Genomic DNA, 22,031 nt, shown 5'->3' on the forward strand with positions numbered 1-22,031 from the left:
TTTTTTGCAAACAGAAGTGATACGAGAAGGTGGAGCTAAGTACAACCGGACGCTGAATAAGACATTTTTAGGCGACCAAAATGTTACAATTAACTTTAATGATCTGAAAACTGTGAAAGGGTTAAAGTTCCAAGACGAAAACACGGACAACTCCGTGGTAGCGACCTGTCAATCACAAGATAGCCCCGCCCTAAAGCATACCCTACTTTATGGTCTATTTGACTCTAAATGGGACCATAATTTACTATACCATAATAATATCAAATTATCTATTTGTGCAAATTTAATATGATTGCTTTTGGTTTCTGTTATTATCACAAAAACGTTGTCCATCGTCGTTCAGCAATTTTTGTCCTCCAATATAAAACCAAGGAAAGAATTAGTGTTGTGGACAAAAGCCTTATTTCTTTCAGACAAAGCTACAGCCATCCAAGGCTCAAAAACACCGATACCTGTAATTGATGTCCTCAAGCTTTCTTTCTCTGTGCCAGTTTTTCTGTATTACAGGCAGCTTGGAGAAAACTCTGTGCACTCTGTGTATGCAGAATTTATAACTTAGTGTGTTTCGCCTCAGAGGTTCCTGTCTTTCCTAATCCCAACAAACTTCTTTCCCATCCCATCCTGAAAATACTAGCCCTGAAACTCGTTCTTTTACACTGCAGCCACATAATTCAACTCCCATAAGAATCCTGTTCAATTTCACAATCTAATGTTCTTCATTTACGCACCTGGCTCTGGTTGTACTGTTGCTAAGGCCTACTTGACCTTACCCCACCAAACTGAACAAATAAGCGCAATTAAAAGGAACAAAGCCTTAAAGTTAAGTAAAGTCTTATGTAATACACTCAAGAACATAAGTCACTTAATGATCTGAACACTCCCATCACTGCAGTCGCTCTGAAAGCCACTCGTGAACCTTTTCGTATCTCTTATCGAAAAGAGTGAAATCTACCTCTGACGCGCTGATTACAGCACTTGTGCCGCAGCATAATGCATTCAATGAGTCATAGCTCGCGGCTGCTCACCGGGTCCGACACGCAGAATGTAATCAGGGGAGTCAAACAGCCAGCCGACTCCACAGCTGTGGCCCCCTCTCGGCTGTCAAAGGCCAGAGATGTGCAGCAGGACGAGCGTCTGTCCGCGAGTCGCTGCATCCTGTTAATTGCTCGGTGGTGCAGAAGCGAGGAGCTAAGCACAGAAAGCCTGATGGACGTGATTTGATTGCTTTCCGGGACTTTCATTTCCTCCAACAGGCATCACAGGAAGTTGATTTTGGAAGCAGCATGATCACGGCAACGGTGATTTGAGTGTAAAAGATTGGCTGGCCCATCTCTCAGCAGCAGGAAGCCTATTTCAGAGTCGTTAACATGAGCTCACAATGTAATATTGTCAAACTCATTTAGAGACCTGCTGTTATCTTGTACAGTGTCTTCTTCATAGACTATATCACATTTTATTACACGGCTGTGTTGAATACTCGATTCTGACTGGTCAATCACGGCGTTCTGCGGTCTGTAATTTCTGTATTACAGACCGTTTCTATGGGCGCAGCTCTGATGTCGGACTCTGGCGGACCGTTTTTGCGTCAAAATATTGATTTCTTTAGGTTGCTCCGGCGGGTGGGCGGTGCTTAGTATTTCCTCAACTTATCTCAACATGGCTGCTGGGTCACAAACATTCTCATTTTACAGCTAAACAGTACACTACAAGATGATTCTGAAAACATTTGAGGCAAGAAATAGGCATTACAGTAACAGAATATTGTTTGACCGTTTGATCAGAGTTTGTGAGTGATTGACAGCTGCTCAGAGACGGCAAGGCTCCAGCTCGGCTCTGATTGGTTGTTTTCCTCTGGTCTGTGTAATCTTGCAGATGCCGTTAGGAGCACCGGAGGACACAGGGAAATGATTTTTTTTCAGATTACCTGCACTAATGTCACGATATAGCGACCGTTTTATAAAAATAACTTTTTTTAATCATATTTGCCCCAATCTTGCGTACTGTTGCTTTAATTGCTAAATCTACTAGCCCGATGTGGCATTTTTCTTGCCCCGGGAAAGCAGGCAATCCTTATTGTTGATCCATGTGTGTGTGATTAGTGAGAGTCAGCGGTATTTGGTGAATCTCTAACTCTGAACGTTGTGCCTGTAGGGAAATATACCATATAACTAAGATGTTCCCTTGTATATTTGGCACCTTTTTGTCTATTTAGTGATTAACCTTTCCATTCATACTGTACACCACTCTAAAGAGCCTTGGGGGTTTGTCTTTGCAGGGTCTGGCGGTAGGGAAGAGATTGGATGTAAATTGCAAATTATAAATAAAACGTTTACAACCTCATTGGTATGTTACCTCACATACCGTAAGCTCTATAGCCAGAAAATCTTTAGACTAATAATCTAAGCCATTTACATATTAATAAATGTCTTGTTCCTTTCTAACTGCTGTGACACAACAGTGACTCATCAACAGAAAAAAATGCAAATGAGGAGCGCAGAGGTAAAGTGAAAGTGTTTCCCTGCAGCAAAGGATTAGACAGAGGAGACACGACTAGAAAAGCTCCAACTGGTGTTTCTGTCACTTATTGCTTTCGTGGTGAAGGAATATGATCTCCACTTTATTTTAGTCCACTATGAAAACATAGTCTTTGTTTCAGATTTAATTTGGGGAAGCCATCAGCTTCTTTGACGAGTATGAAATGGAGTGCAGAAGAACCACAGTAATGTTCAACATCTACATGGCTTTTAAAGATTGCTAGCGTCACTTCAGTCCAACACAGTAGCTGTCAGTCTGTCCAGCGCCGTTTGTTTTTGTGGCTATCGCCTCGCCTGCCTGCCCTCTGAATGACTGTTTACATCATGCTCCAGGCCGACGCGTACATTAGGCTGATTCATGGTCCCTTCCCGGCGTCGGAGGTGGTAAACAGTAGTATTTCTGAGGCAGACACATGTTGGCCAGCTCCTTTGTTATTGTTCTGCTTTCTGGCCGTCAGACAGACTGAGGGGAGGAGGCGGAATGTTTAAGGAGCAACGAGACGAGATGTTTTACGAGCCGGCGCATTGCACCCCATAAAGTTAATTTCCCAAAAGAACATCCAACCATCTTCCAAAGCCCACTACAGTATATGTGAATGAGAATGTGTGCCAGAGTTTTCACAGCAATAAACAGCCTGATTTTATTCATATCATTTGATGAAAGCCAGGTAGTGACTAACATGTTCTGTAAGTTTTTATTGGGGCTGTCAATCGATTCAAATATTCAATCGCGATTAATCGCATGATTGTCCATGATTAATCACAAATTAATCACACAATTTTCATCTGTTCAAATTGTACCTTTGTCAAGTATTTAATACTTGGGAGTGGGAAAATATGCTTGCTTTATCCAAATGTATGTATATATTTATTATTGGAAATCAATTAACAACACAAAATAATGACAAATATTGTCCAGAAACCCTCACAGGTATTGCTTTTAGCATAAAACATATGCTCAAATCATAACATGGCAAACTCAAGCCCAACAGGCAATATTAGACAGACTCATCTTACTCCTCAAAACCTTGCCAGGGACTACTTTACTTTTCATTGGGTGTTTGTGCTTGTGTACACATGTGTGTGTTTAGCAGGGACCAAGTTGGAGGTACAGTAATTGGACAAATTTATCTTATTGCCTAACCCCAGTTTCCCTCTGCGGAGTCAATAAACCAAAAGCCTGCAAAGTGCCAGAACAACAAACTGGAGTTAATACACTCTGCTCTTTATTAGGGCTGGATGGCTCTGTAGGAGTCCAGGTCAGACCATCACGAAGGGCCCAGAAAACTCCCAACGACGCCAACACACCCCGCAGGTCTGCTCCTGCTCGTTAGGAACACATTCTTTCCACCCAGCAGGGGACCAAACAGCTTCTGGATGTCAATGATCACCACTAAAGCACAAATACCGAAGTCCAACTAAAGTAGGAAACATTCGCATCACATGAACACAAACTGCTGTCCGAAAGTCAAGATGGAAACACTCGTGGATGAACCATGGACCGTATATTAGAAGTGGACGTAGTCACCGTGATGTCACCCATTGGTTTGTGGACTGCCATTCGGAAGCTTTGAGTTCGGTATTTTGGCCGTCGCCATCTTGGTTATTTGTAACCAGAAGTGACACGAGAGGGTGGAGCTAAGTACAACCGAATGCCCCTGGAGCACTCTTTTCCATTTACGGTCATACAAAATAGTTGTTGTTCATTAACTTTATGTTGATTGGCTAATTGATTTATCAACTAGTTCTCTCAGCGCTATCAAGCTCTATCAGATAAATTGCTTATTATAATAGGAATATCTAACACCTCCTACATGAGGAGGTCAGAGTTCAGATAGAGAACTAGCAGGAATTTGGTGTCTTGTTCGAGGATACATCAGCTGGGTAGGTGGTAGGTTGAACTGTGGCTCTCTGCTTAAAGCCTTAGGCATATAACATCTGTAGCAGAAATGGAAGTACAGTAAATAGAGACGTATGAACCATAAGAGTGCTCACTCCAACACACCAGAAGGTTCAAAACAACATATTTTTTCCACTCTGTCTTATTGTTCATGAAGTGGGGGTGTACGGCCCGAGTCCCGATGTTTGCCCATTGAGGGGGAAGGCTGATTCATTAGCATCCGTGGGCTTCCACTAAAGGACTATGTTTAGATGAGAGCCGTTCATTGTTGGAGGGATCACCAGGGCTACATGTAGCGTCAGATGTGACAACAGTGACTGCTATCCTGACGTCTGTCTGTTTTTGTGCATTTGTGGTCGACGGAAGAGAAACAGGCAACCACAGAGCTACGTTAATCAAACGTTCAATGTGAAAAGGGAGTTGGTATTGGAGACAATTTTCCAGCAAGCAAATAACGACTTTATGTGGTGAACTCGTTCTTGCAGGTGTTAAAATGTAATAATGATCACTGCAGTGCTATTTTTTTTAAAGAAAATGAGCAGTGACACACAGTAATGCCTGAAGCCTGAACATAACCTAATCAACCATTTCTAGTATTTTATATGAAGAACATGACGTTAGCAAGCCACAGAGCAGGAAGTCACAGTAAAAACTGGGAGAAGAAAAAGAAGGAATGACGTCAGGGGTGAAAGATCAGAGCAGGACAACTGATCAAGAGGATTGACAGGCTTTTGGGGGGGGGGGGCACCTTCATTATCGGCATAGTTCAGGGGTTTTAAGTGGGGTTGTATGAGGTACTTATCCTTAATAGGTGTATTACTTACAGTAGATGGAGGTTGGCACACCCCCAGTTTGGAGAAACAGACAGGATAAGTGTACGCTATATTTAGAATATTGCCCGACGGCGAACTGAAACGTATCTATACTGTTTTTTTTATCGTACTCCTGTCGGTTTCTCCAAGCTGGGGGCACGCCGACCGTCATCTGCTGTAGGTAACACACTGCAACACAGTCTCATGGCAATTTCTAAAATAGTCCCAACATTTAATCTATTTGATTTGTATAGACAAAAATTTCCCTTCTTTTTTTTGATGCTCAATGCGACTTTCAACAACGTATTTTGCGTGTGTTTTTTCAGCAACACGTGACGCAGTCTTATCAAAATAAAACTACTTTGTTAGGTTTAGGAATAGATTGATTTAGGCTTAGGCAACATAACTACTTAGTTAGGCTCAGGAAAAGATTGACTTGGTTAGGTTTAGGCAGCAAAACTACTTAGTTAGACTTAGGAAAAGATCGACTTGGTTAGGCAACAAAACTACTTAGTTAGGCTTAGGAAAAGATCGACTTGGTTAGGCTTATGCAACAAAACTACTTAGTTAGACTTAGGAAAAGATCGACTTGGTTAGGCAACAAAACTACTTAGTTAGGCTTAGGAAAAGATCGACTTGGTTAGGCTTATGCAACAAAACTACTTAGTTAGACTTAGGTTTAGGCAACAAAACTTAGTTAGACTTAAGAATAGATCGACTTGTTTAGGTTTAGGCAACAAAACTACTTATGTAGACTTAGGAAAAGATCGACTTTGTGAGGCAAAAAAACTACTTAGTCAGGCTCAGGAAAAGATCAACTTGGTTAGGCTTAGGCAACAAAACTACACTGAAATTGCATTTTGTGACTATTTCACGAACTGCTGTGCGACTGGGCTGTACACTGACTATGGATAAGTACCTCATACAACCCCACTTCAAAACACCCAAACTATCCCTTTAAGTGAGGAAGAGATGGACAGGGCTAACAGTACACCTCTTAGTTCAAGGAAAGAAGTTGCAGATTAGAGTTTCAATGTCTCGGCTTCCTGAGCCTCACTGCCGCGTTTTACAACCGCGCTCCTTTCAGCTGAAAGTTATGAACTCTGCAGTCATTATACTTTTCATTACAGTACTTGAGTTGACCTCCACAGGCATTTTAATGGCCTCCTTCGACATGGAGGAGATCTGGAAGCATGTTTTCCAACAGCTGATTGCAACGCAGGAGCAATCTGTCTTGATTTTCAGCCAGGCAGGAAACATATGGTCTGTGTTATTGTGTTAGCTACTGGAGAAAACATACAGGGCCCCAGCTGAGGCCGAGCTAACGCGGCTCACACAGGAATGCTGAGACCAAATGATAATGACTCGACGGACTTATCTGTGGGAGTGAAGGTATTTAAGCCAGACCAAAAACAACCTCCTACTGTTGTAATGCTGACTACGCAAACAAATGTGCGAGGAAAAATTATGGCGAGTGTAAAAATACTGGCAGGATGTTGGAAGAAAACATTAGAAAGCAGAGGTCATGCTGAGACACAACATAAATGAGGCAGAGAGCTGTAAATCACACTATGAAACCGCAGATAGCCAACAGCCAAGTTAAAGCCTTTTAAATGTTGTCTGGAAATGGATTTCAGATCATTCGAAGCACCAAAATAAACTCAGTTTTCAGAAGACAACTGTTTTGTAGTTTTTGGAACTTTAAAAGAAACTCAATTATGACTTACACAAACTTTCAAATATTTGAATACTTTATCAAGCGGTTTACCTGACTTGCCCACCCCCGCTCTGCCGAAGACGGCCAACTTCACCTCCGGGCTTTTGGCCATGACGGCAGCTGCGGCCAACGAAGATCAGCGAACCAATCAGTGAGCTCCGAGGTCAGCCATCCATTCTCGCAGTGTCTGAGGAAACATGTAGGACGAGTTTATGTTACAATGCTAAAGCACAGTTCAACACTAACAACTTCATTATTTTAATGGCACATGATTTTGAATGCTGTATTTTCCTTTTTTGCTGGTATTTCCACTTTTAGGTCCCGCTGCCATTCGTGAGTCATACAGTGATTTCTCAGTGTCCTCCAGTAAACTGCAGGACTTACATTAGCAGAAGCATAAGGCTATGAATGACTGAACTGAAAAAGGCTCATAGTTACCTACTGTGTAATACAAATTTGTTTTTCCAAATAAGTTTTGCAGGAAACATAATCATTGCCTTGAATATGTAGAACTCAAAGCACTCTTTCAAGGGAAAATTTTTAAATCACACTCAGGAGACATGACATCTATTAGGGGTGGGAATCACCAGAGGCCCCACGATACGATCTTATTGCGATAAGATATATTGCGATTTATTACCTTTTACCTTTGCTTATGCAGTTTGTTTTGATTTATCTAATAAGATACAGTTTCCACTCTGTTCATCTCATAGTTTTCATTCACATATCTTGAGGTCAGAGGTCAAGGGACCCCCTTTGAAAATAGCCATGCCAGTTTTCCCCGCAAAAATTTTGCGTAGCTTTGGAGCGTTATTTGGCATTCTTCCCGACAAGCATGTCATAACGTGACATGCTTGTTACCAATGGATTCAAAATGAATGGGAAAGTTTGCTGGTGGGCGGTGCTTGGTGTTTTCACAAACTTTCTAATTTTACAGCTAAACAGTACACTACAAGATGTCTCTGAAAACATTTGAGGTGAGAAATAGGCATTACAGTAACAGAATATTAATTCATATTTGATCAGCGCTGCCTAGTTTGACCGTTTGATCGGAGATGCGAGTGATTGACAGCTGCTCAGAGACGGCAAGGCTCCAGCTCGGCTCTGATTGATTGTTTTCCTCCGGTCTGTGAAATCTTGCAGATGCCTTTAGGAGCACCGGAGGACACAGGCACATTATTTTTTTCAGATTACCTGTCTCATGCACTACTGTCAGGATATAGTGACCGTTTTTTTAAGTCATATTTGCTCCATTTCTACCCACTGCTGCTTTAAGTGTGTGCATAGTAATGTGGAACTGATGAACCTTCCTTTGTTGAAAAGATACCAGTCTGGTGTGTGAAAACGCACAGAAAAAATGTCCACTTATTTTACTTTGATTATGTAGTACGAGACGGCGGGGTCGGTCTGTTTTGGGGAGTTGTTTACCTCCTAACTGTGATTTTTTTCTTCATGCTGGTGTGTGAGAGATGTAACAGGAAGATAAAGAGACAGAGGGAGCAGGGGAGTGTAGGATATCGCACGCACAGAGCAGAAGTCATTCAAAAGGAAAACACAACCGCAGCCCATTAAAACAACCAAGCACAGGTCTGTTTAATAAGAAAACAACCCACTGTGAAGTTATCTCATCAGGTAATTGATTCTAAACTTCTCCCTCAAACTCTCTGTTTTTCTTCTGGCGGCTCTTCCAACTTTTAACCCAAAACAATCAGACAGCAGCTAGAATCTAATTGAAATCTATATATCTTAATGGCTCCAGATGAATCCTGGGATACACTGGCTCAAGAATGGTGCATGTCCAATTAGTAGCAGTGCTGACTGGGATATACAACAACAAACACACCAGGCTGGGGCTTGTGTTTTTATTGAATTTATTCAGTGGTGGCAGCCGCAGTTCCCTGATAGGGAAGTGTGTTAGTAAAAGGAGGGTCATGGATTTGAACCGCTGTTGCTGCTGTGAAACTGCAGGTTCTCTCTATATTATCTATTTTATATTGCTGTGAAAACATCTCCTTCAAACAACTGGATTTATTGAAATTTCTCGCCAAAAAGTACATTTTCATGATAACGTTAGAATATACCTTCGGCAAATATTACAACAAATAATAATTTTTACTGAATAGAGCCTGAATGCATCATAATTTAAATCAACGGTACTTCCTGTGTTGAAGCCGGCAGGACGAGAGCTAGTTAACGTTAGCTGTTAGCATCCGGTAGGCAACACAGTTCTAACGGCAGCTAACGGCTAACGTTAACTAGCTCTCGTCCTGCCGATTTCAACAGATTTCAGATTTGTTGTTCCCAATGTAGCATTATAAGGGAAGAAATAGGGTGCATCCCCTGGATGTGTCGATAGTGAGTTTACTACATCCCAAACACCTTTTCTATTGTCCCCAGGATGACGGGATGCCATTAGTCTCGAGCCCTGACGGTGCCTGCGGTAAAAAACAAGTGCTGTCATGTTTTCAGAATTTTAGCATCGACTTGGTACCGAAGTATCGGTTCTCGTGACATCTCAAGTAGAGACGCATGTCATCACCCCTGTCGACCTGACCCATAATGCAGCTGAAACACAGTGAAAAGCTAATTAATTAAACCTAAAGATGTTGTTTGTTTAAAGGTGCTATTGATAACATTCAGCCTCTAAATGTTGCACTCTCCCTCTTCTGTTCCATTGTATTCACTTCACAACAAGTTGTTGCACAACCTGCATATTTTACGGCCGAGTGGAGTGAGACAGTCATGTCAAGTGATGAATCTATCACGGTGATGAAGTCATTTTGCAACATGTAGCTATAGACCTACATTAGCTATAGATTTAGGTTAGTTTGTGCGGTGGTGTTTCAACATTCATGTAACCTAATCCATGCTAATCTGAGGATATGGCTATATAGTTTCAGGTAACATTTAGCTTGTCATATAAGCAGTGGTGTAGTGCAGGGTATACGCAGGTGTACAGCTACTTTTTCCAGTCGGCCACCCACTTCGAAATTCCCTCTGATGCGCGTCTTTGTTATACATTGTTTTGAGCACTGTTGAGCTACGGTCTACAGTGTCACTTAAATTGGGGCAGCTGTGGCTCCGAGGTAGAGCCACCATTCGGAAGGTTGGCGATTCGATCCTCAGCTCCTCTAGTCCACAGGTCGAAGTATCCTTGGGCAAGATACTAAACCCCAAATTGCTCCCGAAGGCTGTGCCATCGGTGTGTGAATGAGTTAGTTATTAGATCCTGCAGCCTCTGCCATCAGTGTATGAATATGTGTGTGAATGTGTGGATGCTGACATGTAGTGTAAAGCACTCTGAGTGGTCGTAAGACTAGAAAGGCGCTATATAAAAGTATGTCCATTTACCATTTAAATCTAACAGCACTGACACTGAGCACCTGCGAGAATCTGCATCCATCAGAATGTCAGATCAGTGCTTCTCTAGCTCAGAGCGGGGGAACAGACAATTCAGTGCTGTTATTGTTGGATGAAAACATGGTGCTAATGGTTCAGATTACATTTTAAAAAATGATAGACACTTCTGTGGGTTGAGGAAAAGCCTTTGTGGATTTAGAGTTAAAAGCCAACTTGGATGAAATTAAAATTGCACCGTGGTCAAGGTGAATGCCGTTTACCTCACATTCTGGAGGGATGACATTTTCATTCTAATGTGTTTTTGGCAAAATACAGATATGTTCTGCCAGAAAGTTAAGAATCCAGATTTCTACTGGCTCAAACTGGCCGATCATTGACAGCTTTTAATCTTTTTTTTAATATGATAATACATATTCACATCTTTCTGTTTCTCTTGTCAAACAACTACATGACAAAAAAAGAACAATATCTGGCTATCCAAAGCTAACAGTAATTCCAAAATTGTTAATTGTATTGTGTTACACAACATCTGGTTCTGAAAAGTAAAGCCAATGCTGAAGTGCCTTAAACCTGCATTCTTTCTGACAGCCAGCAGGGGGCGACTCCTCTGGTTCCAAAAAGAAGTCTGATTGTATAGAAATCTATGAGAAAATGAGCCTACTTCTCACTTTTTATTTATTTGATTTATTACCTCAGTTAACATGGTAAACATGAGTTTATGGTCTCAATCGCTAGTTTCAAGTCTTCTTCAATACAGCATGATGTTCATGAATGTTACACACAATAATGAAACTCTCACATGTGATCAAAGGTGACGGAAAACTGGCTTTCAAACATATCTGGCAGTTGTGAGAACAATTTTTTTTTTAGCATGCTGATGTCAGCCATTTTTGAGAAATGATCTATCATTCAGTGGCTGTCAAGAAAATCTCTTCACTCCTCCCTGTGTTAGTCTCTGTTTGTTGAAATGAGATATAGCGAGAAAAGTGGGAGAAAACTGAAAACAGACGTTCAGTACACGCTGTCTGAAAAATGTGTTTATGTGTGTGTCAGTGCCAGAGACATGTTAGCCAGCTTCACACTGACTGAAGTTATGAAGTGGCAAACTTCCAGCGCTTTGCTTCCTCAGTCCACTGCAGCATACACACACACACACACACACACACACACACACACACACACACACACACACACACACACACACACACTCAGAGTTTAAGCGAACCTTTTCCCTTTTTATACCAACACACACATGCCCATATATGGTGTGGCTGTGTGCCGCTCGGTGTGGCTCAAGTGGAGGTCGATCATCCATCTCTGTGTCTGTCTCTCAGCAAGGGGCCATCATGGCAGACGTCAGCGTCTTTAAATATTATTGTTTTTTATCAGGATTAATGGTGACTCCACAATTCCACCAACCAGACAGCACAGTCAAAACAGTGCCTTATATTGTAGGGATGTCGTAATGGTAAGAACAGTGAAAACATTTGTTACATTTTGTTCTGTCTTTCCAGTTTAGTTTGAGGTGTTTTGAGCATTTAGGAGATGGTGATACAGTCTTTTCCAACTGAGTTGAATCAATTGTCAACCGTGCAATGTATGCCACAACTAAAGCTTGGTTAACTGTAATCTATAAGTTCTCCGGGACCACTTTGATTATGGCCGTCAAAGTGTAAGGAGCAACAACTGTGCCACATACATTTGGAGACTGTTTTCCCCAGAAAAACAACAGAATCATTTCAGCAACTGCCCCAAACCAACATGTTTATGTTCAAGAGACAAACCCTTCGAGTGTCCGTAAAAAAATACTTGAAGCCGCTGTTCGTTTTCTGGTTTTCAACTGTCGGTCAATGTTTTTTTTAAGCATGACTGCGATTGTTCCCTAACATGATTGATTGACAGGTCGCTACCACGGTGTTGTCCGGTCTGGGAGTAGTCCGTGTTTTGGTCTTACAACTTTAACCCTTTCACAGTGTGTTTTCAGTACATGAAAGTTAATTGTAACATTTTGGTCACCTAAAAATGTCTTATTCAGCATTCGGTTGTACTTAGTCCCACCCTCTTGTGTCACTTCTGGTTGCAAAAAAACAAGATGGCGATGGCCAAAAACCAAGATGGCGAGCACTATAAACCAAGATGGCGATGACCATAAACCAAGATGGCTACAACCATAAACCAAGATGGCGACAGCCAAAAACCAAGATGGTGACGGCCAAAAACCAAGATGGCGACGGCCAAAAACCATGATGGCGATGGCCAGAAACCAAGATGGCGAACTGGAGGCTTCAAAACGGCAATCCACAAACCAATGGATGACGTCACGGTGACTACGACCACTTCTTATATACACTCAGTAATGCTGACATGAGTCCTATCTTCTCACCTAACACTCAACAAGAAAGGGAATATTTTCCTAAATGTCAAACCATTCCATTAAAAACAAGAACATCCAATACTCCTCTAGCTGCGGACAGGTCCAAAACATATATCCGTTGGTGCCTGAATCACTTAGCCAATTCTTATCTACCCAATCAAAACGTTTTGCCAATAAGTTGCTGGTGAGATGGAGCCTATAAAGTCCTCTAAACTGTAGTAACCAACGGCTGCTGCATATTTCATTAGAGATGAACCAGACGAAAACTTGTTTGTTGAGGAGAAAATAGCAAGTTCTGCCTGAATCTAATTTCATGTTAGCTCTAAAATGAGTGGGTCCATGCACGGTGTTTTTGCATCATTTGCACGGACAGCCACAGGGGTTAACCACGCTAGCAGTGTAACAAAAAGATAGGGTTTGTGGTTTACTCAGCCTATGAGAGAGAGAGAGAGAGAGAGGACAAGTGTGGAGGGAAAGTCTCCAGCCATTTGTTGGAATATGTTGTGTAGAATGTAAACAGAATATGAATGGAATAGTAGTATCCCACATAAAGAGCTTATACGGCTCTTTTCTGTAACAACAGACTTGTATCTTTCTTCATGTTTTATATCTCACACATATTACTGTGAGCACACACCACTGCAGTGTTCCCTCGCTCTCCCACGAAGCAGCGGGGAAACACCAGCGAGAGAGGCACACACAGCAGTGTCTCCCCACCGACAGGGTCATTCTTCTTCCCATTTTTGCCATTTATGGCCTCCACCCACTCCACCCACCATCCTGACTCTCTCTCTCTCTCATGCACACACACCTCAGTCATGTAATGAAGTCACAGGATGAACGGCTTTAGTGAGGCTGAAGCGGCTGCTAAACACAACACAGTGACGCATCGTTATCCCAGATTAGTTGTCTCTCTCTATGTACATTTAAATGAGTCAGACTATTGCAAAAAAACAAAACAAAAAAAAACAGTCTGGTCTACAAAACAATGTTTATACACCTGCACATATCGTCACTATGACACAAGACAAACGTATACAGCAAGAATCCAGGACAAAAATCAGTAGTACAAACTGAAAACTAGGGCTGTGACAATACTCCTATCTCCAGATTCTACACTATCACAATACTTTGCTGCCGATTCGATATGTATTGTGATTTTTAAGTATTGCTTGGACTTCTACTTTGGAATATATCTAAATTAATACATTACAAATGTTTGATTTTCAGCATGTATGTAGTCAGAGAAGTCCTGAAGTCCTTCATATATCAATGTCAGGAATTATTTATTAAATTTTTTCCAGCAACCCAAAAATCTAAGAATTTCTCTCACAAATTAGTGGTATTTTCTTTTTAATTTATAAGGAACATGTAACGTTTTATACTTATGTTGAATATAATCCAATCAATCTTATTTCCATATATGTATTTTGTATATACAGTTACTTTTGTTAACACCTTATTTTGAAAACCGGACGTAGTCAAACGTGTCTAGCTCTCCCGTCAGCTCCGTTCTCTTTATACATCCATGGTCAGCTCCATCGGGCCGTTAGAATGCATTTTACATAAATGTCAGTATATGGGTGCTCTACAGTTGTAGCGTCGGCCCATTTGACCACGGAAATGAGAGTGACGGCCGGCTTGACCGCATGTTACCGCAATACGATAAAGTTTCCTTTCCATGACAGAGTTAGCATGCAGCTTTAGCCGTGATGTCTAGCTCCGCTTTTCCTGGAAATTTGTGAAACCCAAAGTGTTTCCTTACTTTACTGTATGTGTAGTGTTTATAACGTTGGATTTAAAATATGAGGGATCCACGCGGACCCTTGGCTGTTTTCTACTTTTTTGTTTCGGCTCGCTACGGTTTGTTTTGGTTGACGGATACGGAACGGATAAGACGTCATGTAAAAAATCTGTTTTGAAATTGGGTTTATTTCCCCACGCCTACTGAAAATTACAAGTTTCAACTGTGCCAAGTAACGTGCTATACGGCAAAGTCAAAGTAGTGGTACTGCTTTTCGGACTGAAGCCAAACGATACAGAACAGATGTGTTTCCATCATGCTGAACTACTTTAATTTCTACATAGCTGAAGTGTCTCTGTGACTAAAACTGTTGTCTGTTACTGTCGAAATACATGAGATCGATGGTCATAATTCCAGAGCAATAATGAACCTGATGCCCTCTGTCTAGTATCCACAATTTCTCTTCTTTTACCCGTGGACCTCTGCTCCACAGGGACCCCATCCAAACTGTCACACTGGGCACGTGTACTGTATATTTTTTTCCCGCTGTGTGCCCAGCTGGGCTTTTGTGTCATTTTTACCCTGAGAAATGAATCTGGGTGGTGGTGCTGCGGTTCAGGGAGATTACAGACCAGCCTGAGCTCCAAACCATGGGAGGAGACCTGCTGCACCACAGGCTATAGAAAGCCTGCAAACCACAGGCCTGTCATCTAAATGCATATAGTGAACTGGTGCACTGCTTCAGGAGGGAAACCAGTACTCACTGCTAGTGTTTTCATCCAGACGGTGCAGGTCTCTGTCAGACCGCCCTCATACTGATAGACTTTGGCACAGTTTGATCAAACTTTTTCATCGCAAGCACTCCTGTCTGAGAAGATTTTGTCTTTCTCTGCTGTCAGAAGGAAGAAAACAAGCTATTCTTTGAGTCATCCGAGGTGGAAGAATCATTTGCTTAAATAGCAGTAGAAATACCACAATGTAAAATATACTTTTGATTAGGGCCGTCAATCGATTAAAATATTTAATTGTCATCAATCGCAAATTAATCACACATTTTGTATCTGTTCAAAATGTACCTTAAAGGGAGATTTGTCAAGTATTTAATACTCTTATCAACATGGGAGTACTTTATGCAAATTTATGTGAAAATATGATTAAATATTTTAATTGATGGACAGCCTTAATACAAACAAAGTGGGGACCCACTCATGAAAACATTTCCCTATAGCGCTACTAGCACTCAAAGCTTCACAGGGTAACTTTAAAGTATTAAGAGTAAAAGTATTTATTATGTAGAAAGGCCATTTACAGAGCGATACTGTAAATATTACTATTATATATGAATTTATCGGTAAACAGCAGCATATTTATGAAGATAGTCAAATATTTTATGTGAAATCTTGACCTACAAAGTAAGTGGAGTTAAAGTATTAAGTAGCATAAAAAGTAAAGTACAAGTACCTCATAATTGTACCAGTACTTGAGTGAATGTACTTAGTTACATCCCACCACTGAGTCCTTAGTTCTTCACTTCATTGGGACCAAAATGCATGATGGACCAAATTTATCATGATATGTGCATGTCGGCTGAAAGTTGCTGTAGGATGTTGAAGTTTCTGTATCTACTTTTCATTCCCTCTGTCTTCATATTTACCAGCATCCCCGTGGACCCCGGTTTGGCAAGTGTAGGGTTGTATGTGTCCGCTGACCCTAAATCCCATTGAGATGTGGGGCTATTATGCAACACTCAGATCTGCTCCTGAATACCAATTACAGTCCTGGAACTCAGCAGTGGGAAAGGTGGAGGGAGACCAAGCAGCAAAGTAACACAAAACTGCATATTCATGAAGAATGAACTGGAGATGCACTATATTGGGACACAGAATTAGTTCCCATTTAACAAGTGACTGGAAAGATTTGTCCAACTTTTAAGATGTTTCAGCACTGTTCATGTTAGAAAAAAAACCTATTTGAATATCAAGCAAGATAATGTGCATTTAAAGTCACATGAATGCCAAAACATGAAATCCTAGAAATCTTATTTTATGTAATGAGAGAACATGACCTTCCCTAAAGGTGTCATTCGGTCAGTAAGATGTGAAACCTCCTGGCCTGACTATACTGGATCATTTCCACCCCTCAGTGTCCGTAGAGGACGCACCTCACGTGAAAACACCGGCAGGAAGACTCACCAGAGACCGCTGAATGCAGCAACAATCCCCCGGTGATGAGACGCTGATCAGGATTAGAGAGGAATTAAAAAAACAAAAAAGTTGTCCGGTCCGCTGATCAAAAAAATTATGCGTCTGACCTTCTCCGGGCAGATGTGGACGCAGCGCACCGCTGGATGGAAGGAGGGATATAAAGGCTGAACAGCTGGATGGAGAGATCCCAGACAGACCGAGCAGCAGCTCCGACTGGGATGAATGAATCCCTGAAACGGAGGGTCAGAGGAAATATACGGAGCGGAGCTGCTGGAGTTCCCGACACTCTGCTGCCTCTGACCGGACTGCTGCTGCTGCACCTCCACACCTCCACACCTCCACACCGAGGGGCGACAGCGACCTCTAGTGGTGAGAAGCGATAACGCAAGCTGCGGGCTTCAAAAAGAGGAAATCCATCCGTTCAATTCCAGCTCAGCAGTCATTGGAAGTAAAATCTTTGGTGTCAGGTTCCTTCAGCAATGCTCATAAAAATATTTATATATATAAAAGGGGAAATAGCACAAGTAAAAGTAAAAGCAAAATGATAATCTAAGTAAATATAAACATAAGTAAATACAAAAATAGTAATGCAAATTTGTAATTTAGTTAATGACAGTATTTCAGATGGGAAAACTGATTTATAATATTAATAATTGTATTTATATAGCACCAAGTGCTTTACAATAAAAGCATGATAAACAATAATTAACACCAAGAACTTAAAATCTAAACAAAATAAAATCATATAAAAACTAAATAAAATCACATAAATCGTTGCAACAATGCACCATCAGTTAAGAAAAATTCATAATATAAAAGTGAGTCTTAAGAAGAGATTTAAAGCTGAAGTAGGCGAGATTGGACAAATATGATTAAAAAAAAAAAGTTATTTTTATAAAACGGTCGCTATATCGTGACAGCAGTACATGAAACAGGTAATCTGAAAAAAATCATGTTTTTCTGTGTCCTCCGGTGCTCCTAATGGTATCTGCAAGATTTCACAGACCGGAGGAAAACAAGTAGTCAGAGCTGATCTGAGCTCTGCTGTCCAGCTGCTGTCAATGAGAGCCGGCTGTCAATCACCCACGAACTCCGACCAAACGGTCAAACTAGGCAGCGCTGATCAAATATGAATCAATATTCTGTTACTGTCATGCCTATTTCTCTCCTCAAATATTTTCAGAAACATCTTGTAGTGTACTGTTTAGCTGTAAAATTAGAAAGGTTGTGACCCGGCGCCCACCAGCCGGAGCAAACTTTCTCATTTTACAGCTAAACAGTACACTATTAGATGTTTCTGAAAATATTTTACACGAGAAGTAGGCATTGGAGTAACAGAATATTGATTCATATTTGATCAGTCCTCCCTAACATGAGCGTTTGATTGCAGTTTGCGAGTGATTGACACCTGCCTCAGTTGAATGAACAGCCAATAGGAGCGCTCTCTCTCTCTCTGAAATGACCTGTGATTGGTCAAAGTCTCCCGTCACAGGCTAGATTTTTTTTAAAGCCTGAAATCAGAGCCATGAGGATGTGCTGAAGTCTAGTTTTCTCTCAGAGCACTTGAATTACAACATGCTGAAAGGTTATTATGGAATTTTTGCCCAAAAATGTTGCTGCTTTAATAGCTAATAGCAGGAGTTAATGTGAGGAGAGTCCAATTCTGCAATTAAAGCCGACGGGTTGAGGCAGAAAGTCAGCAGACAAGGGCTGTCAGGACAATAGCAATACAAAACACGGACAAGACTGGAGCGATAAGACAACAGGAGCTTCAATCCAAAAGGTGTTGGCCTTTAAAACCTGTCCAGGTCAAACATAATACCCTCTTCTTTCCAGTGCCATGTTATGGATTCAATTTAATCAGTAACTGTATTTGTCTTTCAGCGTTGGTGATTGTCTGTCTGTGGCAAAAGAAGCTCACTGCCGACACGAATAAGCTCTGACCGTTATGTCAAACCTGGTGAACTTTTTGCAACTCCATTATCAAGATAGACAAGATGTTCATTTTTATTCCTCTTTGATACCCATTTCTCCATGATTGACACGGGTGGGTTACTGGGGTAAAGTTCACTCTTTGGTCCCAAAAGGATGTAGAGGGAAGCAACCTCAACTGTACATTGAGTGGAAGGGGGCTTCCTGCAGTCTTTAGTATTTGGCTTTTACAGTATCATGCAACTTGCAACCTCACCACTAGATGGCGCCATATCCTACGCACTGCACCTTTTAAAAGATGTTTTATGTTGATCCTATTTAGTTATTGTTAATTACTCCTGTGTTTGGTTTTCTTTTACTTAAAAGCGTTTCTCTCTGACAAAAAAAAATGGTTATCATATTTAGTTATTAATTGCTCGTGTGTGTGTGTGATCATCTTTATCCTGTTGTGTTATGTATGTGTGTGTGTGTGTGTATATATATGTATATACAGTATATGTGTGTGTGTGTGTGTATATATAGTATATTGACAGTAATCTATATATATACATACATATATACACACATATAGTATATGTGTGTATATATGTAGGTGTGTGTGTGTTTGTTTTACTTAAAAGCGTCTCTAACAAAAAAATATGTGTGATTGACATATATATATATATGTGTGTGTATATACTGTAAGTGTATGTATATATATAGTAGTGTATATATAGTACACTAACAGTAATATATATGCATATATACACGTATATACATACATATGTATATATATATATACACATACATATGCATATATATGTATATACGTGTGTGTGTGTGTGTGTGTGTGTGTGTGTGTGTGTGTGTTTGTGTACATATATATACTGTTATTGTATAATTTGTATTTTGATGCTTTGGCAACATTGTTCTTGAAACTTTCATGCGAATAAAGCCCCTTTGAATTTGAATTTGCTTGATGATCAATTTGAAGGTCGTCGGGAGGTTTGAACATGTGAAACCAAAGGAAACGAGATTAGATGAAAAGGAGTCCTTACAGTATAAAAATAATATAAAAATAAATTATACAACAAATAAACTGTAAGGAAAGGAAAAGATGAATAAAAACAAAACAATAAACAAACAAATGAACAAACAAAAAACATTCGGACACTTGGAATAAATTTGAAAATATCTAAACAATTTAATAGTTTTGGTCAATTTAGAATTTTTGAGTTTTAAGTGTTCAATCATAGTCAAATATGTTTTAAAATCAGTATCTTTAATTAAAAAAAAGGAGGGTATTTTATGTATATAATATTTTGCTAGGATAAAAATCTAATTAATTATGTAATTATCATCCTCCGAAAAACTGGGATTGCCCACAGTGAGTAATAATCTCTATCTTTATTGAATTGCTGACAGGTTGCTGTCTAGAAGGTAACACGCAAATTGTGGAACTCGCGAGATTGGTCATGGTGAGGTTGATCTCGAATGAATAGAATAGGTCGTCGTGCAGCAAGTCTCGCGAGAGTGTTTTGCGAGTTCTTGCAGGTATTCCCAATTAGCAAAAACAAACTGCTGACCACTTCAACCACAAGAGGTTTAGTTAGCCTACAACAAGACTCTCTGAAATGATGTAAGTAAAATATATTTTCTACATAATGTTACTAACGTTAATTGTTTAAAAGTTGTTTTTTTTGTGTTTTATAGTTTAGCTATAGAGGGTAAATGAGCTAGAATAGTAACAGGCCATAAGCCTATGGTAACGGTTGCTATGTGTCCTGTTTGTATGGCTATATTGTGAGTATGGTGCTAAATTATGAGTCCATATATCACACCTACACATTAAAAAAAAAAATGTTTTAATGATAAATGGAGAGAAAATCTAAATATACACGTATTTGTATTGCTGGTGAAGAGAGATTGTGTTAAATCTTGTCTGGTGGTCACCGTCAATGTAGTAAAACTTAATGATTTCAGCAAATAGTGTCATCTCTCTAGCCAACAACGAGAAGAAAAAACTTTCATTAATTGCAGCATTAAAAGTTATTGTAGCCATTGATTGATTGATAAAATGTGACATAAATTGATATATCTGTTTTTATTTGGTCCTTTATTTATTTATTAATTTATTCATGTATTTATTTCCTTATTTATTTACTCTTCTGTTTATTTTCCCTTTTATTTATTTATGTTTTTATTTTTGTTAATTTTGAATGTATTTATTTATTTTTGCATTTATATTTTATTTATTAATTTATTCTTGAATGTTTTATTATATTTATTCATTTATTTATGCAGTTATTTTAAATTTCTATTTATTTATTTATATATATATATATATATATATATATATATATATATGTATGCATGTCTACATAATTATTTTCATTTTGCATTTTATTTATTTCCCCAAACTTATTTATTTCTGTTTATTTTCTTCATACATTTCTTCTTTGTGCATGTGTGGCTCTTAATGCATAAATACATACATTTTAAAATTAATTTTCATAAATGTTTTAAATGATTACATTTTTTTCTATATTTATTTATTTTTGCACTTATTCTTTTATGATTTATTTTTAGGTGCACGTATTTATTTATGCATTTCTTGTGGACAATCAATATATAATCAAAATATAATCTTTCTGCTTGAGTATACTCACATCTGCTGGTAGAACAATTAACAAAAACTTCCCAAAGCTGACACTAGATGTCATCCAGACGTCATATTTGCTGTACTCTACTTTGAACATGTTGCATATTGCATTTTCAAACGCTGGTTATCTGACACTCAATCATAATGTGGCATATTGTTGCTAAAGCGTGGGATGTTCAGTGACTTGTAGATGCTGGGTGAGCGTCAAATATGCCATGCAAATCACTCAAAATGCCCCTTAATGATGGGTAGGGATCATAGTCATAATGTGGATTGATTATATAGCGGCCAGTCAGTGAAAAACTCTCTGCTGCTTTATTGAGAATCTGTTTACTCGCTGGATATCATGATGAAAGTGCATCAAACGCTCAGTGAGCTGGAGGCTGTCATCATCTGGAACTCATGTGATTGGACTAAAACTGTTCAGGCTTTTTTTGGAAAACATGGTAAAAAAAATATGGGATAAATGTAGTGATGTTTCAAATCATCATGTCTGTTAGTTTTTGGTTTCGCTGGGCGCACTCCCTCCCACTTTTCAGCACTTCTCTTTTCACCAAAGGCGCATTGCGCTTTTACGCACGACTCCAGTGACACTGTGGAGGAGAGCAGAGTGCCATGAAGACCGTCAATGTAGTAAAACTGAATGATTTCAGCAAATAGTGTCATCTCTCTAGCCAACAACGAGAAGAAAAAACTTCCCAAAGCTGACACTAGATGTCATCCAGACGTCATATTTGATGTACTGTACTTTGAACAAGTTGCATATTGCATTTTAAAACTGTAGTGATGTACCAAATCATTATGTCTGTTAGT

The 22,031-nt window shown here is 39.8% G+C and overlaps 1 protein-coding gene and 1 long non-coding RNA gene across 3 annotated transcripts in view; one reads left to right on the top strand and one right to left on the bottom strand.

Moving 5' to 3' along the window:
• The window catches only part of rerg (RAS-like, estrogen-regulated, growth inhibitor), a 40,549-nt gene extending 23,777 nt beyond the window's left edge, over positions 1-16,772 (bottom strand). Inside the window, exons 1-2 of the mRNA XM_037760494.1 lie at positions 16,634-16,772; positions 7,015-7,150 (exon numbers count right to left, since the gene is read on the bottom strand). Of these exons, the coding sequence (XP_037616422.1) occupies positions 7,015-7,075 (61 nt within the window). The 5' untranslated portion in view covers positions 7,076-7,150; positions 16,634-16,772. The remainder of the gene's footprint in view (positions 1-7,014; positions 7,151-16,633) is intronic.
• LOC119482695 overlaps positions 1-18,957 on the top strand; it is a 47,985-nt gene extending 29,028 nt beyond the window's left edge. Inside the window, exons 2-3 of one of the 2 annotated variants that reach the window (XR_005205495.1) lie at positions 16,766-17,014; positions 18,530-18,957. This is a non-coding gene — a long non-coding RNA (uncharacterized LOC119482695). The remainder of the gene's footprint in view (positions 1-16,765; positions 17,015-18,529) is intronic. The other variant, XR_005205497.1, reaches the window with a different exon arrangement.
• The last annotated feature ends 3,074 nt before the right edge of the window (positions 18,958-22,031 follow it).

Source organism: Sebastes umbrosus, chromosome 23, assembly GCF_015220745.1.
Source record: "Sebastes umbrosus isolate fSebUmb1 chromosome 23, fSebUmb1.pri, whole genome shotgun sequence".
In the NCBI taxonomy this organism is placed as follows: Eukaryota; Metazoa; Chordata; class Actinopteri; order Perciformes; family Sebastidae; genus Sebastes; species Sebastes umbrosus.